This window comes from Taudactylus pleione, unplaced genomic scaffold (genome assembly GCF_031769625.1).
Source record: "Taudactylus pleione unplaced genomic scaffold, aTauple2 ptg000395l, whole genome shotgun sequence".
NCBI lineage: Eukaryota > Metazoa > Chordata > Amphibia > Anura > Myobatrachidae > Taudactylus > Taudactylus pleione.
In genome coordinates this window covers 1860916-1881585 of record NW_028284796.1, presented here as the reverse complement: position 1 = coordinate 1881585, position 20670 = coordinate 1860916, and the positions used below count along the sequence as shown (strand labels likewise).

General features: G+C 40.8%; 1 protein-coding gene across 2 annotated transcripts in view; it reads left to right on the top strand.

Moving 5' to 3' along the window:
* U2SURP (U2 snRNP associated SURP domain containing) overlaps positions 1-20189 on the top strand; it is a 39967-nt gene extending 19778 nt beyond the window's left edge. For both annotated transcript variants that reach the window (XM_088446265.1, XM_088446266.1), the window contains 14 exons: positions 2380-2446; positions 5513-5676; positions 7718-7880; positions 8163-8242; positions 9265-9352; positions 11381-11500; positions 11627-11783; positions 11910-12005; positions 12232-12298; positions 12669-12828; positions 13562-13672; positions 14749-14867; positions 18763-18930; positions 19481-20189. In XM_088446265.1, the coding sequence (XP_088302391.1) occupies positions 2380-2446; positions 5513-5676; positions 7718-7880; positions 8163-8242; positions 9265-9352; positions 11381-11500; positions 11627-11783; positions 11910-12005; positions 12232-12298; positions 12669-12828; positions 13562-13672; positions 14749-14867; positions 18763-18930; positions 19481-19619 (1699 nt within the window). In that variant the 3' untranslated portion in view covers positions 19620-20189. The remainder of the gene's footprint in view (positions 1-2379; positions 2447-5512; positions 5677-7717; positions 7881-8162; positions 8243-9264; positions 9353-11380; positions 11501-11626; positions 11784-11909; positions 12006-12231; positions 12299-12668; positions 12829-13561; positions 13673-14748; positions 14868-18762; positions 18931-19480) is intronic.
* The last annotated feature ends 481 nt before the right edge of the window (positions 20190-20670 follow it).

Below are 20670 nucleotides of genomic sequence, written 5' to 3'. Positions count from 1 at the left end.
ATAAGGACCATTTGTCCAACCAGTCTTGTCTCGATTACGTTTGATAGCGAGTTCAGACCATGATTTTGAGAGCAAAATGTATTCCAGAGAAGGTTATTCCAACCATGCTCTAAGCTCAGCTTTGTAATCACATCTGGCAGGCCTGTGTGTCATGGTGTTCTTTCCTCCTGCTTATTTCTGTATTTCCATTCTTTTTCTTCAGGCGGCTCTGGATAAGGCCCTACATCTAGGATTTCTGAAGGTGCACCTTCCATTTTTTCCAGTGCCTTTTGTCTTTGCTTCCAGCAATACAGATGTTAATGCAGGTGTAATGGTTAGCATTACTGCCTCACAGCACTGAGGTCATGGGTTCGATTCCCACCACGACCCTACCCTGTGCTTGCGTGGGTTTTCTTCTGGGTACTCTGGGCCTGATTCAGAGCCGAACGCTCTGACCAGAGCGCTTGCTCTGAATCAGGGCCCTCCTCCGAATCAGGGCCCTCCTCCATGAAAATGGAGCGTCCTCCTCCTCCACACAGCTTATGCGAGCGCCCATGATGATGGTCGCGATGGTCAAGACCATCGCGACCATCTGGCTTGCGACAGAGACCCTGCGGTAGGGTCTCGCTGCCGTAAGCCCTGGAGTGATTTTGGCTCTATCAGAGCCAAAATCACTCCCACTGACATCACTAGTGATATCAGTGGGGCCGGACCCAGACGGTAGGCGTTCCCATGGGAACGCCTCCGTCTGGCAGCATCTGGCATCGACAGCGCACCCCCTTTGGTGCGAGACCCGAAGCGACGGAAAGCCCGTCGCTATCCGGGTGTCGCGCATGTGCACGACTGAGCTCCCTCCGTCATGCGCAGTGGGGCAACATCGACCCGCTTGCGAGCGTCCTGCGCTCGCGAGCGGGTCTGAATGACCCCCTCTGTTTCTTCCCACACTCCAAAAATATACTAGTAGGTTAATTGGCTCCCAACACAAATTAACCCTAGTGTGTATGTGTATGCACATGTGATAGGGAATATAGATTGTAAGCTTCACTGGGGCAGGGACTGATGTGAATGGCCAAATATTCTCTGTAAAGCACTGCGGAATATGTGTGCACTATATAAATAACTGGTAATAATAAAAATAAAATACTTTATCTGCAACCTGTTTTTACTTCCTGTTTCAAATCTTCAGTTTTGAAGTATCAGGCTCAACTCATCACTGACTTATACCCCAGCGTAACTCCAGTGCCCAGCATGGATACAGAGTTATACCCCTTTTACACCAACCGAATAACCCGGTTTATTGCCGGGTCGATGCTCTGTGTGAACGGCTCCCAGAAAAATATCCCATGTTGATTCACCCAGGAATCTTACTCAGGTTGAGAGCAGGGTTGAACACGGGTTGTTCCCGTGTCATACGGAGTGTGAACGGGTGCTACCCTGCTTATTTGACCCGGCTAGCTCTGAAAGATGCTGATTGGAGCTTCTGGGGCACTGGCAGATGATGTAATTTGTCAGTGCCCTGCAGAGAGATGCACATGAAGCCATCGCTTGCCTGCCTAACCTCCTGCACCACACCAGCCTGACCAGCAGCCACAAAAGCAGGCAGGCACACAGCCTGCCATAGCCAGAACTACAGCCTGCACCACAGCCTGACCAGCAGCCACAAACGCAGGCTGATACACAGCCTGCCACAGCCAGAACAGCAACCTGTAGTAATGCTGTAATCGGTCCCCACCCCTCTCTTTTGTTGCCTTTTGTGACCATCTTTGTCAGACCTTAAAACAGACCATTTTTAATGACTTCTATAGAGAAAAGCAGGGATTACCTGGGTTCAGTGTGAACGGGGCAAACCCGGGAATAACCTGGGTCAAGTTGCAGTGTAAACGGGGTCTGAAGCCGAGTTCGACCCGGGATTGACCAGTGTTCAAATTCCAGGGTCGGACCTGGGATTTTGGTGTAAAAGGGGTATAATTGATTTTTACAGTGAAGTACAAAAATCCTGTTTAAGGTTCTCTTTTCTTATTTTTGTTGGAGAACCTTGTTCTCTCTCGTTCTATTCCTCCTGGTTCTATTTTTGTGCAATAATAAAGTAGTGGATAGTCTTAAACTTTTTAAAGGCAAATTCCTAAGTGCCCATTTCAAGTGATGTGCCACTCTACCCTAGAGGTTTTTCAGTGTCTTGTTCTGTTAGGAAAATGATAAGGCACATAATTTGGTCTAATGCTTGTTTTACTTATTTAAGTTGTTTATTGTATTTGTTATTGGTTTGATTGTCTTTTTTACCTCCTATGCTATATAAAATTGCAATAATGCTTCAAAACCTATTTATGCCATGTTACCAATGTGTCACCCCAGTGAAATTTGTCTGAACATGTTTTCATCCATGTATATTTTATTTTGCAGGTTCTTGTTTGAAAACCAGACACCTGCCCATGTATATTTCAGATGGAAACTGTACTCAATATTACAGGCAAGTAATGTACCAGCTCCCATGGTGAAATTTAATTTATTTATTTTTTGTACATTTTCTCTTATGTTCACATTAATCAACAATTTATTACCTCTTTCCAAATAAAAATATAAATAAAAAATATCTGTCTATAGAATTTATATATATATATATATATATATATATATATATTTATTTATTTATTTGTCCTTCCCAAACAAATCACATTCAGCAGGAAAATGGACGGCACTAGAGGCTTGAAATAGTTAAAAAAATTACCATGACACCAGTCAGTGTGAGATCGACGTTTCAGGGATGTAACCCTTTTATCCAGACTTACCAATATACAAAAAGGGAGAGAATAAATACCTGTGGATAACACCCTCGTGGAGCAATACCAGCCGGAGCACCCGATTGGAAACCTGATGACGTCACTGACGCGACCATGCGCCCACGTTCCAGACGTCTCCGGGGGGCGTGGCTTACCTCCGTGCACCATCACCATGATGATACATAATCAAAACGAACTGCAATAAACATGAAGATACAAAGACACAAGATGACTCATAGGACACATGTAAAGCATACATAAAAAGATACAGAAAGTAATTATCTGCATCACAGAATCACAATTAAGAAATACACGGAATGAAGCATGAATTGAAAACACAAATGTAAGAAAGAGATATATATATTTTCTCACAAAAAGCCACAAATCTAACTATACTAGGCAAACAATGTAGCTATAAAACTGACAGAAATGCCGTAATAGGGGCTGGTTCCTAATAAACTGCCTGCCCTAAAGAGGTCATAAAACTGATAACAGTATAATAGAGATGAAAACAAACTGGATAGATGGAATGCTATAAAAAGGACGTTAGTGATGTTCCTTCTTTAAGTCCTAATGGATGTATGGTTTGTAGAGTATGGATCCATTTCCCCTCTCTCTGAAGGAGGACCCGTCCCCGATCTCTTCCTCTGGCATTCGGGGGGATCCAATCAATCATTTTGTATCGGATAGTGGACAGATTGTGTTGGTGTTCCCGAAAGTGTCAGACAACTGGGTAAATCAGTACCCTTACAATGAAGGGCCGCACGTATACTCGATCTATGGAGCGCCATGTGCTCCTTCATTTGTCTGGTGGTCTTGCCCACATACAATAAACCACATGGGCATCTAATAAAGTAGACCACATACCTACTGGAACAGGTTAGGAGGTATTTTATGTCAAATTGTTTCCCTGACCTGGGATGATGGAAGTAGCTCCCTATTTCGAGAAAGCTGCATGTAATGCAGCCTGTGCAGCGATAGTTGCCAGCCTTGCGGGTAAGAAAGTGTGATGGTCTAGCCTCTACATAAGATATATCGTTCTGTACCGCTACATCTTTGATATTTCTACTCCGACGATTTGATGGTAAAATGTTGAAATTGTGTAGAGATGGTAGAGTGGCGTCTTTGGCTATAATGGGCCATACAGTTTTGGCCAACTTAATCAATAAGTGACTAGCTGAGGAATATTCCTGTGTCCAAACTACCCTGTTGGGTTGGTTGTCCTTCACTGTTTGCACTAATACCTCCAATCTAGTAATGGCCAGTACTTTTTCTTTAGCTTTCTGTAAAGTTTTGTAATGATACCCCCGTTTTGAGGAATTTTAAAGTCATCAAATCTATTTGTTGGAGGGCATCGACTGTCTTCTCTGCAAATGCGCCATATACGCAAAAATTGTGAATAAGGAAGACCCTTTTTGAGAGGAGGAGGAGGATAACTCCCACTTTGATGGATCCTTGTTTCTGTCTGTTGGTTTAAAGAAGATTGTAGTACATAACTGTAACAAGTTGGTAACTGACACTTAAACATCTAAAAAATGCACAGAATCAAAACTACAAGAGTAAGGTAAACTTGATGGGTTACCTACTCTTGTAGGGCATCTAATCTACATTATTAGATGCCCATGTAGTTTATTGTATGTGGGCAAGACCACCAGGCAAATGAAGGGGCACATGGCGCTCCATAGATCGAGTATACGTGCGGCCCTTGATGGTAAGGGCAGTGATTTACCCAGTTGCCCGACACTTTCTGGAACACCAACACAATCTGTCCACTAGCCGATACAAAATTATCGATTGGATCCCCCCGAATGCCAGAGGAGAAGATCGGAACGGGTCCTCCTTCAGAGAGAGGCGAAATGGATCCATACTCTACAAACCATACATCCATTAGGACTTAATGAAGGAACATCACTAACGTGCTTTTTATAGCATTCCATCTATCCAGTTTGTTTTCATCTCTATTATACTGTTATCCATTTTATGACCTCTTTAGGGCAGGCAGTTTATTAGGGTCCAGCCCCTATTACGGGCATTTCTGTCACATTTTTATAGCTACATTGTTTGCCTACTATAGTTAGATTTGTGGCTTTTTGTGATATATATCTTTCTGACATTTGTGTTTTCAATTCATGCTTCATTCCGTGTATTTCTTAATTGTGATTCTGTGATGCAGATAGATTACTTTCTATATCTTTTTATGTATGCTTTACATGTCTTATGAGTCATCCTGTGTCTTTGTATCTTCATGTTAATTGCAGTTCGTTTTGTTTATGTATCATCATGGTGATGGTGCACGGAGGTAAGCCACGCCCCCCGGAGACGTCTGGAACGTGGGCGCATGGTCGCGTCAGTGACGTCATCAGGTCTCCAATCGGGTGCTGTGGCTGGTATTGTTCCACGAGGGTGTCATCCACAGGTATTTATTCTCTTTTTGTATATTGGTAAGTCTTGATAAAAGGGTTACATCCCTGAAATGTCGATCTCACACTGACTGGTGTCATGGTCATTTTTTGAACTATTTCAAGCCTCTTGAGTGCCGTCCGTTTTCCTGCTGTGTGTGCGTATATGTGTGTGTGTGTGTGTATATATATGTATATGTGTGTGTGTATGTATATATATATGTATATATATATATATGTATATATATATATTATTTATATATATATATATTATTTATATATATATATTTTTTTTGTCCCTATTTTAGGCAATAAAAGCTCAAACTGTCACTTAATCTGTTTTAATGATTAATTTAGGGAGATTCTCCAACAAAGTGGAGGACAGAAGATTTCCGAATGTTTAAGAATGGCTCATTGTGGAGGCCGCCACCATTGAATCCATACTTACATGGCATGACAGAGGAACAGGAGACGGAGACTTTTGTTGAAGAGTCCATCAAAAAGGGTTCTCTTAAAGAAGAGTATGTCTGTATATCTAACAAATTTGTGCAAGGTTCTGCTTTTGTAATTATAAATTATCCAGGGGAGTATAGTTTATAATGATGAATTGCCAGGCATGTAAAATAAATATATTTTTAACGGAATCTGGATGTGTGAACGCCGGATCTAAGTCCGGCGGTTCAAATCCCGATGCCTGAAGACCGGCAACAGCAGATCCTGAAAGGTACGTTTTTTTCACTATCCCTAACCCTCTCTCCCTCCAACCCTATCCCCCCTTTAGAGGGGGGGTCCTAACCTTAACCTCTCCTCGGGGGTACCTAACCCACCCCCGAGCTGCCCGGTTTACCTTTGCTCGGTATGCCGGGCGTCGGGAATTCGGCGGGTGGATAATGATAGGCGTCGGGATTTCGATACCTTTCATTAATCCCATGCCGGGATTTGACAGTCGGGAAGCTGGCGGTCGGCATTTCGACTACATACCATTTGAACAAATCACACTATTTGGCATATTTGATATTCCTGGGCATTCATAGTTGATTCAAATAGATTGTGGTTATAGTAACATCCTACAGTTAGAGCACCTGAGGTAATATGTTAAGACAACCCTTGTCTCCTTGCAGCCCCCACCCCTTTATATATTTTATTTTCTCCTTCTTTGCTGTGTTCATAGCTGAAAACAATTATGAGGGGAACAGGACAAGTGATCCATCTGAAATGGTTATCATAGGCAGATCTTATGACTGGGATGCTCTATATTGCCTTAATTCTTGGCTGTGTTGCATACGTGTGTGTGTGTGTGTGTAACCTGAAAGATATGTATGAGCATATTGGGAAATCTAGTCTGTAATATTTTCCCTCTGCTCTCCTTCCATATGTGTATGACTTGCAGGATGCCCTAGAGCAGGGGTGGGGAACCTTTATTCTGCCGAGGGCCATTTTGATTTATATAACATTATTCGCAGGCCACGTCCCCTCCATGTAATGTCACACAGCGGCGGGGCCCCAATTGCCGGTGATTACAGCAATGCCCGAGCATCCTGAGGATGCTCCGGGAGCTGTAAGGGTAGCGGTGTGACTGTTTGAAGTGTCCTAAGAACGCTGCTGGCGGCGCTGCTGCATAGAGGTTGGCTGCAGGGTGCTATTCTAGCCAGATGAGGCTAGCAGAAAAAAGCTCTGAGGGCCAGACCAAATGATTCTGGGGGCCTTATACGGCCCCTGGGCCTGAGGTTCCCCATCCCTGCCCTAGAGAGTAAGTTAGCACTTGTTTTGTTACTCTCTCTCTCCTGGCGTGCATGCCCTTTGGACTTCTTGGGAGTTTACTTATTTTTATTATAATTTTAAATGTCAATTAACATTTATCATTTAAATTGTAGTTTCTCTTCTGTGAGCAGCAGTCTACTTATGAACTGTAGTTATTTACCTTGTTTATGTAGTATGTCACACAAGCTGGTTTGTCATTGAAGCCAGGTTCCTTTTCTTATTGGAAAGTGCAACTGCACCTTTCCCATATCCATTAATCCATTTAGTCTGCAATCAATTAACGCTTTGAGTTTTTTATTGTTATAACAAAGCATTTTTAAGATTTTGCTATATGCAAGGTATGGAACTATGCAGGGTATGGACTGTTTCCATCACAAGTAATGGTGTCTCCTAATTGTGTAGATGATGTACACCAGCTTCATTTCATTAAAATTGGACTTTAGTGCCCAGCTTCAAAAGTATGGAAGTATGGGCTACATTACAATTTTTTTTTTTTTTTTACATGATTCATTGTTTCAACTTCTCCACTTTCTCTCTCCAAGCCTTGAAACGTCTCCCCCCTAATTTTGAAAATCCTGCTGCACATCAAAACACTTAAATCCCTTACTTAGCAAGAGCTTTGAAAGCTTGATAAGTCTCCCTTTTAGTGAATTACAATGTGGTCTCTTTGTTGTTGTCTCCACAGGTATTAAAATTTTCCATGAGTAAACTATACTAAAACTCTTATTTTATGAGGATTTTCTGTATAGCAAGCACCATTGTCTATGCAGCATGGTTTGAATTGTCAGTTTTGTGTTTCAGACAAAGGGACAAATTAGAGGAGGTATTACGAGGTTTGACGCCACGGAAGAATGACATTGGTGAAGCTATGGTGTTCTGTCTTAACCATGCCGAAGCAGCAGAGGAGATTGTGGACTGCATAGCAGAGTCTTTGTCTATCTTGAAAACACCGCTCCCTAAAAAGGTATAATTAGCAAATTGTCTATAATCTTAAGTATATAAATACTTTACTGTACCTGTTGTTTTAAGTAGTGCCCCAAAATGAAAACTTTAATCAATCACATTGTTCCCCGTCTGACTGACTGGAACTGAAACTTCTCTACCACATAAACTAGTGCACAGGGAAAACAGAGTCCTGGACATAACAGAACATTGCAAAGCAGCACTGCTAATTACTGTGACACTAATACTTTGTTTTTTATTAAACTAATATGACTGGTTACTTTTTGTCAATTGTGTTCTACAGATTGCCAGACTCTACCTGGTGTCTGATGTCTTGTATAATTCTTCAGCTAAAGTCGCCAATGCATCTTATTACAGAAAATTGTAAGTACTTTCAATTTATCTTTGCAAATTATGAAAAAGGGTTACGCACAAAATGATTCAACTGTTAAAAGTGAAATTGTAAACATTGTTATACAGGTTGAGTCTCCCATATCCAAATATTCCGAAATACGGAATATTCCGAAATACGGAATATTTTTAGCATGACTGAGAAAGTGAAACCTTTGCTTTCTGATGGTTCAATGTACACAAACTTTGTGTAAAGCACAAATTATAAAAAATATAGTATAAAATAACCTTCAGGCTGTGTGTATAAGGTATATATGAACATAAATGAATTTCATCTATGTACACAAACTTTTTTTGATTCACAAAATTATTAAAAATATAGTATACAATGACCTTCAGGTTATGTGTACAAGGTGTAAATAAAACATAAATGCAATCTGTGTGTATATTTGGGTCCCATTCCCAAGATATTTCATTATTTTATGTAAATATTCCAAAATACGGAATATTCCGATATCCAAAATACCCCTGGTCCCAAGCATTTTGGATATGGGAGACTCAACCTGTAATAATAAAAGTATTAACATTTACATTTTCAAGGTTTTCTTTACTGATAGTCACAAAATATATGAAATAGCAGACACCATTGGCCATTCTGGCCTATGAAGCATTTTCATTGCTGAATGATGTCTGTTTATAGTTACTTTATAAAGCACGCTGCCCCTAGGAGACATCAGAATGTTACTATGTGCCATTTCCCTCACATTAGGTGCTGATCTGAGAAATACTGAAGTATGTATTCCTTTTATAGATCACAGTGTAGTCTTTGGTTTATGCAGTGTATCTATATATTGCTATCTATTGGCTTACTTGTCTGCCCGAGAACGTGGAGACATTCCCCAACACCAATTGCTTTCCATGCCATCATTCCTGTAATAACTGAATGTCACTAATGTCCCGTCGCTTATTTCAGGCAGTCTGACTTGATTGCCTGTAATTTGTGGCAGTAAAGCGATCACAGTATATGCAAATGGACTAACAATTCTTATCTTCAGCTTTGAAACAAAGTTATGCCAAGTATTTGCTGATCTGAATGCTGCCTATAGAGCTATACAAGGACACTTACAGTCAGAGAATTTTAAGGTGAGTGAATATAGTCCGTTATTATGAAAGGTCTGATTGCCCTGTGCTGATATTCGTTGGCGTCTCAATTCAAGTTTGTTTTAAGTAACAATCTTTTTTTGTGTTTTTAGAAAGTATCATGTGAAAGCTGCAATACCCCCTAGTATAGAGGGGGTATTGCAGAGCTGGCACGCCAGCTGCTGTGGAACTACACATGCCAGCATGCCCAGTCAAGTTAAAGCATTCTCTGACAGCAACACTGTGGCAGGGTTGTCGTTCCACAGCAGCTGGAGTGCGCATCTGGTTTTCCTGGTTCTGTAATACAGAAGTGGTCGTGCAGCTTTAAGTGTTTTTAATATTTGCATTGTTTGTGGAGAATTATTATTATTACATTTTATTTATAGGGCGCCACAAGAGGTCCGCAGCGCCGTACATACAGTAAAGGGTACACAGAACATTACATTACAATACAGTAACCAACTTATAAACCGAGCACAAGTAACAATTAGCAACACAATTCTCCATACACAGTACAGCTCTGAAGCGGAAGGCTGTCATAGAAGTGCTAGAGAAGAAGGCTGTGAGACAGTGGGGAGGAGGACCCTGCTCCTAGGAGCTTACAATCTAGGGGAGACAGACAGATGACATGAGGCAAGAGTGTGTAGAGGGGGACCTGAGTGCAGGAAGTAGGCGAGGTAGAGATGGCTGAGGCGGGAGGGACAGAGACCTGGTAACATGCTTATGTGGTGGTAGGGTATGCTTTGATGAACAGGTGGGTTTCCAGTGCACGTTTGAAGCTCTGCAAGGTCGGGGAGAGCCTAATCGAGCGAGGGAGCTCTTTCCAGTGAAGGGGGGCTGCACAAGGAAAATCTTGGATACGTGCATGACATGAAGTAACCAGGGTGGAGGAGAGGTAACATTCATTGGCAGACCGAAGTGAGCGAGAGGGAGTATGTAAGGAGATGAGGTTTGAGATGTAGGGAGCAGTAGAGTTAGAGAGGGCCTTGTATGTAAAGGTGAGGAGTTTGAAGAGGATTCTGTAGGGGAATGGGAGCCAGTGCAGGTTTTGGCAGAGGGGAGCAGCAGAAGTGGAACGGCGGGAGAGGAAGATAAGTCTAGCTGCCGCATTGAGAACAGACTGGAGGGGAGCAAGATGGCAACGTGGGAGGCCAGTAAGGAGAAGGTTGTAGTAGTCAAGCCGAGAAATGATTAGTGAATGAATAATCAGCTTGGTAGCATTCTGGGAGTGGAAAGGCCTAATACGAGTGATGTTGCATAGCTGGAGCCGACAGGATTGAGCCAGAGATTGAATGTGCGGTGTGAAGGAGAGGGTGGAGTCAAGGGTGACACCCAAGCAGCGAAGTTGGGGGACAGGGGAGATTGTGTTATCAACAGTGATAGCGAGATTGGTTGGAGTGGAGACTCTATTAGGGGGAAAGATGATGAGTTCAGTTTTGTCCATGTTGAGCTTCAGAGAGCGCTCGGACATCCAGGAAGAGATGGCGGAGAGTAATTTTAAATATTTTGTTTATCTTCTAGTGATAGTCCACTTTTAAAATGACTGACGTGATGGAAAAATAAATCTTTACAATTTATACGGAAAACAAAAAATTAGACCCTTTATTTAACTTATTTTAATTATTGGAATATAGCTGCTGTTATTGCATTCCTAATTTTCAGTGTAGGATTACTTTGCTGAAGTGTAGTAATCTGTACTAGAACCAGTCTGTACTAGAACCGTAGTAACCATTCAGCAATTATTCGATGATCCTCTGGCTGCAAATCCTCCCCCTCCTTTCTGCCATAGTCATGAGCTTCCTGTTGTGTTTGCCTTTCTCAATAACTTCATTTAGGATCATTTAATACTGCAGTGTAGGAGGGCATAGAGTTGGGGGCGTCAAGTGAGTTACAATACAGATTGTCTAGCTTTCTTTACTTTTCAGCATAACTTGAATTCCTGATTACCTGAAAATATTGTTCCTCACCTGCCTATTGAGGAAGTCCCAGAATTCTTTCCTAAGCTGCTCCTTTTGTGTTCTTTCCATGCAGCAACGAGTTATGGCTTGCTTCCGTGCCTGGGAAGACTGGACCATTTATCCGGAGCCTTTTTTAATCAAATTGCAAAATATTTTTCTTGGTCTTGTAAATATCGAAGAGAAAGATATAGAGGTAATGCACATTTTACAGTGGAAATTGACTAATTTGGCATAATCACAAATGCCACTTGCTTTCAGCATGTAAGTAAGGTGTACTACGTAGCTCACATTAGTACCTCTGTTTCTCTTGTGGTGGTAGGAGGTAGTTGACGACTTGGACGGTGCCCCAATTGAAGAAGAACTAGATGGTGCTCCATTGGAAGACGTTGATGGAATCCCAATCGATGGTGCTCCACTTGATGACCTGGATGGTGTACCCATAAAGACGCTGGATGATGACTTGGATGGCATTCCATGTAAGAATTGTTTCATATATCTCTGCAGTCTCATATGCTGCATACATACTATTCTCCTCATGATTTACTCACTGAATCCATTTTGTTTTTTTGTTTTTTACCATTTTTAAAAATAAAAACAAACAGTGGACATCGGTGATGACTCTAAAAAGAATGAGCCAATTTTTAAAGTGGCACCATCTAAATGGGAGGCAGTAAATGAATCAGAGCTGGAATCACAGGGTAAGTAACCACATAAGTGTAATAAATGCCCTGTAAATGGTGTGTAAGCTTGAAGTCCTTTTTGTTTTTCAGCATGTACACTTGCGTATAGTGTCTGCACATCTGTTAAATGTTGGCCTTTTATAGTTGTACAGTAATGTGAGATTGTAAGGTCATTGCATGTTTGCAATACAGAAGTTGGCTTACTTTGATTATAAACAGGTGGTGTTATGTTTTCTTCCTTTAGCTGTCACCACGTCTAAATGGGAATTGTTTGACCAACATGAGGCATCTGATGAGGAAGAAAATCGAAAGTAAGGAGAGTGAATTAGGGCCGCAGGTTACGTAGAGGCAAATTCATGCTTGCTTAAATGAAAAGGTAGCATTTATCTGGTAACACAAGACTACAATAGACAAGTATCTTCTCCCATGTCATGTATTCATCGGCACAATTCTCTGTGTTAATATGAGTGGTAGCTGCACAGATGTTAAAGTAAATATTTTTCGTCTTCCATTTATTGACATGATTGGGAGCATCCATGTAGTTTTCTTGGCTAAGGTAACGGGAAATGTCATACATAGCCAGCAATGCAAGTGTCCCACGCAATTTTGGATGAAAAAACATGAAAGGTTCCTTAAACTTGCTTGCACCTAAACATGGATCATACTTATGTTTCATTGCAGCCAGGAAGAGGACAGTGAGGACGAAGATGATACACAGAGTTCTAAGTCAGAGGACCAACACTACTACTCCAACCCAATTAGAGATGACCTATCCGATTCCAGGTCCATGAAATACTCTGAAATGACGGAAGAGAAGCGCATCAAACTTCGCGAAATTGAAGTCAGTAAAAAAATAGTTTCAACAATTAGTCTGATGTCAAAATTGTATTTTTACACACGAGAAATTTGTTTAGAAGTGACCGAACAAAGGATTCACCTTGCTTATATACCTTACCTTTCATCCCTGTTTTTTTTTTCTGTGCAATTAAATACATACAACCTCTGAATGGAAAGAACCGAAGAGACCTAGGGGTAAATTTACTAAAGTGAGCGTTTTTAGAAGTGAGTTTTAAAAGTGATGTTGCCCATAGCAACCAATCAGATTCTACTTAACATTTAACTAGCACCTCCTAGAAGATAATAGCTAGAATCTGATTGGTTGCTATGGGAAACATCACTTTTAAAACTTGCTTGTAAAAATTCTCAATTTAGTAAATTTACCCCCTAAACTGAAAAATCTGCTGTAATCTAATCCTAAAATAACAAGAGACAATGCTGTATTCAGGCATCTTACAAACTATTTTAATTTTTTTCTTATGTCAAATTTTAGGAATTAGTTTTGCTTATCTGCAGTCCATTCTCTATGCATCTGCTTTTTGTTATTGCCTGAGCTGATGTCACACTGCTGTATGTAATTACATTGGTTATATAATTTAACTTACTGTAGACTGTGGTGAATAACCCCAGCAATGTGTACTCCCACCTCGCGTAGGTTTAATGTCATTTTACTAATTCTTACTGTCTTTGTGAAGGGGTCCATCAGTGTGTAATTTTTTTTCTTTTTCTTCATGTAGCTGAAGGTCATGAAATTCCAGGATGAAATTGAGTCTGGGAAAAGGCCTAAGAAATCTGGGCAAAGTATTCAGGAACAAGTTGAACACTACCGAGTCAAGTTGCTACAGAGGGTACAATTGTTTTCATATTCTTATTTATCCCTTTAGTTTCCATTTGCATGTAAAATGTACCCCCATCATTATGGGTTTGGTATGATATGTTGACACTTAGTCGACAGTGTACAGTCAACCTGAGAATGCCGACACAGTAATGTCACACTCAGCATTTTAACTATCGGCTTTATAACTTTAAACATGATGGTAAAGCGTCAATTTTTAAAGTTATAATGCAGGCACGATTACAATGCTGTGAGTAACATTGTTCTCGCATCTGTATTCTGTTAGTAATTGGCGGCTATTTTTCAATATATATGGAAAAACAAGGTTTGTGTGTGTGTATGCTGTCCTGTTCCTATTTCTATTCAGCATACATCCCAGGTCTTTGTGTAGGCATGAGTTCATTTTGTAGCACAGGTACCTTTTAGAGCTCCAGAAACCTAATGACCCCTTCTCTGTACACTGTCCAGTATGCCTTTATCTGGGGAGAATGTTCAAGTGAACTTGAGTAAATGGTCCCAAGATTCATTAGAGCATCAGATTAGAAATTAAGTGAAACGTTCAAGACATAGCGGTGGTGTAGAGTGTCTGGAACAAAAGATCACCTGTAGTCTCCTGCTTATCGGATAGCCGTCTGGCTTTGGGGTTTGTCGTGTCTTTCAACTTATAAAAGGTTAATGATTCCACTGATAACCTGTGTGAAACTGGAAGCCTCTTTCACATTGGCCAAGTGATGCTTCCAGATAAATAACTTCTGTCATGCAAATGTGTCATATAAATTGCTTGGTGTTAAATAACTACATTGATGGGTGCTATGTTAAAGTAATGGTACATTCTTATAGATTTTTTTTTTTATTATTATTGTTTTTTTTTGCTCGTGACTATGTCCTAAGAATTGTCTGGGGTAATATATTAATATCCCTTGGATTTTATAGGCACCCTTATTCAAGTTAGGCATCTACTCTTGACCTTTTTTTTTTTATATATTCTTTTAATTCAACAATTAAATTTTACATAAAGGTGACTCCTAATGCCACAAGGTGGCAGCAGTTTGCAAATACAAATTAATTCCAACTGAAATTCTCTTGTAGGAAAGAGAAAAGGAGCTGGAGAGAGAAAGGGACAGAGATAAGAAAGATAAAGAAAAGTTTGATTACCGATCAAAAGAAAAGAAAGACAAAGATGACTCTACTCCAACCAGAAAAGAGAGGTGAGTAAAGATATGCCTAAACCATTGTGTTTACTCATGTAGTGTACTGATAAAATCTCATACATTTCCTCTGCATTCTGACATGTCATTAACCACTTACCTGGTGACGTCACATGTGACGCAACCGCAGCCAGCAGTACTTCAGCTAGCAAGGTCGCATCACATACGACTACGCTGCTCCGTTGTGCCCCCCGGCTTTTGCGGAGGTAATCTCCTCTGACTCCCTGGAAGTGACGCAGACATCACTACCGGAATTGTGCCCCAGAATGCCAAGCGAACCGCACTTTGGGGCGCATGTGTTGGGGATCACAGTGCTAACATAGATCCTCCTCGAAGCACTATTTGGCTGATCTGTGCAAGTGCAGAGGTCAACTGCAGCAGGGAAGACTGGCCTTGCCTTGTGGCTTCAGACAGCTCATCTAAAAAAATATCTTGGAACTCCGGGTATGCAGGGCGCTAGTTCTAGCACGAAGCCTCCTTCAAGGCAGGCCTGTCCAAATCCAGTCCGACAATGCGATTGCTGTAGCCTACCTCAACCATCAGGGAGGCACGCGAAGTCGGGCAGCCATGCGGGAAATGGCAAACATTCTGACTTGGGCAGGATGTCATCTTCCGGCAATATTCATCCCGGGAGACCACAACTAGGAAGCAGACTTTCTCAGTCGTCGGGATATACACTGGTGGCCAAAATTGCGGACACATTTTGAAATTTGAATGTTTTTAATCTTCGAATGCTTATAAAAACTGTTACACTTCATGCAGTGCCATGATTCATATATCAAATTAAAGGAAATTTAATGCTGAATTCAACACTATAAACAGGTCAAATATTTACATTACAAGGGAAGTTATGCCGTGAAAACAACCCTTAGGGTGAAAATCCCTGTGTACTTATGATGTTACTGTCCTATCAGTATTTCGTCCCATGGTCTCTGTCTGTATCCCCTATGGAGCAATGAAGAAAAGTAGATTTATGTTCTTACCTGGTTAAATCCTTTTCTTCGAGAACCATAAGGGACACAGGCCGCCCACCCCCTGATGCACCACCAGGGGGTTTTTTACTCTGGTTCCAGTCCTCCTTTTAGCATTTTCTGGTGTTTGGACCTGTAGGTGTTTGTCTGCCTTTTTTTTTTTTTTCTACTACTACCAAGTTGGTGTGCAGGGGTACTATTATTAGGATGTATGACCACTGGTGGGTCTATTGCCAGTGAGGGAGTGCAAAATGATATTATAATGGGGGCCTATGCACACCGGGGGATGGGGGTGGTGCAAAACACCCCTTACACACTACTCATTTTGCCTCAAATTCTACAGTCTCTAGGTTGGACTTAATCTGCCGCTCCTGACATGGGAGTTCCTCTCACCATCCGTAAACTGCCATAGCTGACCTCTTCTGTTCGTGTTCTCGCTGAATGTGTCGGCTGCGTTTCAACATGATGCCCCAGTTGTGGGAGAGTTGTAGCTTCCAGCACCAGGGTCCTTCAATGGCACCTGGAACTGATTACTACTTGTCAGGGTGTGTAGCTACTGCAGCACCTCTGTTGTCTGATTCCTCCTGACTTTGTATCAGGGCAGCAGAGAGAACATTGGCTTGGGAGGCTTGGCTCTACACAGGACAGACGGAACACAGATTTGAGTATTATTATCTGTGGGTCACATGATTTCAGCAGATATGTTCGTTATTAGGAATATAGCAGGATCTTTACACACACCCAGAGAATTCATATGGGTTTCTTCTGCCCTTTATATACACAGGTTGGCAGGGGAAACTCTATTCCTACTCCTATCTCCACACTGCAATGGTAAGAGGGACCTCTGCTTCCTCTCCACCCTGCTGCCCTTAAGTCTGTGCTGGGAGATTTAGTGCATGGGAGATTTTCAAATGGCACACCTAAACTGCAAAATGTTGGGTCCGCGCACTGCGTCACATAGGAGGCACTGGTCAAAGATAGCATCTGGAGCAGGATGTAGCTGGAGCCCCATCCCAAACAGCTGAAGGTTGAGTGAAAGGTGTTTTCATGTGCTCTATATCCGGAAAGTTAGATGGTGATTGCTGCTTCAGTGCTCCTACACATCCCAACATTACAATATCCTGTGCAGCCTGTAATGAAAGTATTTCTGCCCAGTGTGAAGGAGTATTAAATAACCGTGCAATTCCCAGTCCAGGGAGAGAATTCAGCCTCCAGGACAATTTAAGTAACTAGTTGCATGGATGAAGGAAGTTTTCGTCACTAAAGAAGATCTTTGTTAGACCCGATGTTAGAAGAGCATGATCTCTTACAAGCATAAATGTAGAAGATAGGCTTTCTCATTCAGAAATGCTTCCTCTGGTATAGTGGAAGATGCCTCTAGTAAGGCATCTGGTGCAATTGAAGAAACACCCAAGATATGTGATTTGCACAATGTGGATTCTAGCTGAATAACACAAGTCTTTGTAGATGACTGAGACCATAACATTCATATCGGCACAAAGATCCTATTTAAGGACCGCAGACATGTTTTCCCGACACATCAGATGAAGAATAATATAAGCCATAAGGATTGGGTACAAGTGGGGAAAACTATGATTAAATCTAAGAGACCTCAACATATTTGTCCTTTTGATGATGAACAGGTATTGAAATGGAGCTGTATCGGGAAATAGGTGCAGCCATAGCTAACTTGTGTGCTCGAGCTATATTTACACTGGACGCTGGGGCTATACCCCATGTATAGGGAGATGGGAAGTGCTTTAAAAGAACTTTATATTTATTCTAGAACCTGTGTGGCTAGATCAATAAATCATGGGTAGAACTTTATATTTCCTCTAAAACCTGTGTGGCTAGATCAATAAGTCACTACCCTAGCTTTTTTGTCTATGACAAAGTGAACAGCAAATGCCAATTAAGAAATGTGGAAATTCTACAAAAAACTAATTGGGTTTCTATGTGAGGCTTCGATGTGCCCTTGGGCAACTGATTCCAAATCTAAAAATATCTTGATCTCTCTTTTAAAGATAATCTGCAGCAAAACTGTATTGCATGATAAGGACATCCTCGGGAGGTAAATCTAATTGCCACAACAGTGATGGTTCAGGTTTCTTCAACCTCCCTTATGTCACTATTTCAGAGATGTACGGAACTGTAACCCAGGAAGGCAATAACAATCTGCCCAATGTGCCTTCTACCTCTTGACCACAACATTAAAAAAAACCCCTCAAAATTACTATTGTCCAGATCAGTTTCCTCTAGCACCAGTAGGGGGCAGAAATGCCTAGTATGCAGAAATATGGTCGACATTCTCTCAAGGACAAATCTTTTTTAGTCATCATAAGAAATGGAAGAAACCTATCCACCTTTACTTTTTCCCACCTGGTTGCTTTCTTGTAAGGTGCTATTTCTTGACTTTCACCAAAAATAATCATTGCTAATGAAGATTCACTATTTTCTACCCATGGAGATATCCCCCATCCACTAGAATTTGTACTCCTCTGCCTTTGGGTTGTGGCATTGTACCTTAAAACCGTTCTCTTCGATACGTCCCTTTGGGATCACTACTTCACTTTGTTTGAGTAGTCAGCACTACCCTAGCTTTATGGAATCATGAGCTCTTGGAATGGCTTTACAAGATAGATGTCATGAACACTCCTCTATACCAAGTGTTAGAAACTAAATTGTCAGCCATTGCAGACATCAACATTGGGTGGGAGGTGCTGCAATTCAGTAGTGGGTTCTGGAATACATTTTATTACACTTGTGTATGACATCAGCTAGTTTCAGGGCTATTTATCAGAACTTTCTGATAGAGCATATGTGTTCTCAGGTTACTTTTATGGTTACTTCAAACCGGTTATTATAGGTACAAGAATTGTTATAACCGGCATTAATGAATGATTAACCTCCCTTATTCCAATTAGGAAAAAGCGCCACAGTGGGTCCCCCAGTCCATCACGCAGCAGCAGCAGTAAGAGAGGCAAATCTCCATCACCAAAATCTGAACGCTCTGAAAGATCGCACAAGGACAACTCCCGATCCAGGTCCTCTCATAAAGACTCTCCCAGAGATGTCAGTAAAAAGGCTAAAAGGTAAGCTATAAATGCAGTGTGCACTCACATACCTGTGTCTTCAATCATTTGTTGAGGTTGGTATAGAGTAACAGTTAAAATATCCAATAGATCTACAAACTGGAAAAGCCAAAATATCAGAAATACATGTTTTGGGCCCATAGTAGATCACACCTGTATATTTGGTCACAACTAAACCAGAGCACCCAGAGGAATCCGACACAGGCATGAGAACTTTCAAACTCCACACATATAGAGCCTTGGTGGGAATTGAACCCAAAACCTCAGTGCTGTGAGGCAGCAAGCTAACCATTGTACTTAATTAGCGGTGGCTTTCTTATTGATAAATTCAATTTATATATTCTATATGGCAATTGTAAAGCAAATTTCTCTTGCATGACAATATTTTTATAATATTGAAATTATTAAATGATATGCCATTCTGTGGTCTTATTTATCTGATATAGTCACTTGTGTGCCTTTTGAATGTATGCGAATACAAATGTTTCATGTTATGACTTGTACAGTCTGGTTTCTATGCTCTATGAACATAAACTTGTTTATGTTTCAGGTCGCCATCTGGCTCTCGAACGCCCAAAAGGTCTCGAAGATCACGGTCAAGGTCACCAAAAAAATCTGTGAAAAAGTCCAGGTCCCTCTCCAGATCCCCTCACAGATCTCACAAAAAGTCAAAGAAAAGCAAACACTGACAGAACTGCACCTCATTTCTTTTTCCTTGTGTTTTTTTTTTTAAACAATATTTTTGTTTTTCAATGAATGTCATTTAACAATGCTTTTTTCTGTGCCTGAGATATCAGATTTAAGAAAATAAATAAAAATTGAAAACGAGTAAAAACAAAGTCCGTAAGGCCGCATTCCTCCCATTTCCCGTGAATGCATGTGTATACATATGAGTAACTGCATCTGTAGAACTTGTCACTGTTTTATATTGTAAAAAAAAATCCTGTCCACCGTGGTTATGTATTTCCTCTAAATGAACCATTTTGTGCTCTGAATTTCACAACTGTCTGTATATGATCTGCTGGCGGTAGTAAACTTATTATTATTTTATTTTATTTTCAGAATTTTCTTCCTCCTTTTTTTTTTTTTTTTTTTTTTTTACTCTTACCTTCCCCATACCTCCGTTTGTTTTAGGATGTTGTGATAAAGGTAGACTCATTGTTCCCATGTCCTCTCTAATTTTTTTTTTTTCCTTTCTTTTTGTTTTGTAGCTTAAAACTGCGTTAGGTTTCAAATAAAATATAAACTGATTATTAACAGCTTGCGTGAGACCTGGTCAGACGAATGATGTCTCCTTTGGTGCACGTCAAGATGAGTTAGGGTTCGTTATTTACTATAACAGTTCAATATGATCTGGGTTTTTTTACATTAAGGACTATATAACAGCAAATCTATTGTTATCAATAGAGTAAGGCTGGGCCAGTAACCCTAGCATAAGGGCAAGCTTTATGGCTGTACTAAGTGATTAATGACTTTGGATATGATCTATTGTATGTGGGAGTACAATTGTGTTTTTAATTACATCAGGTTTTCACTGTCAAAATGGAGGCAAAAGCAGTGTGAATTCTGTAATAGAAATATTTATAATTCCAAACCAATGCATCAAAATAGTTGATCTGTATTAACAGTGACAAAATAATACAAGTTAATTGGTTGTAGGATATTGGCTTCTGTCTAAATTCCCCCAAACAGACAATTGTTTTGGTCTTTACCATTTGAATATTCATTCTTTAAAGGTAA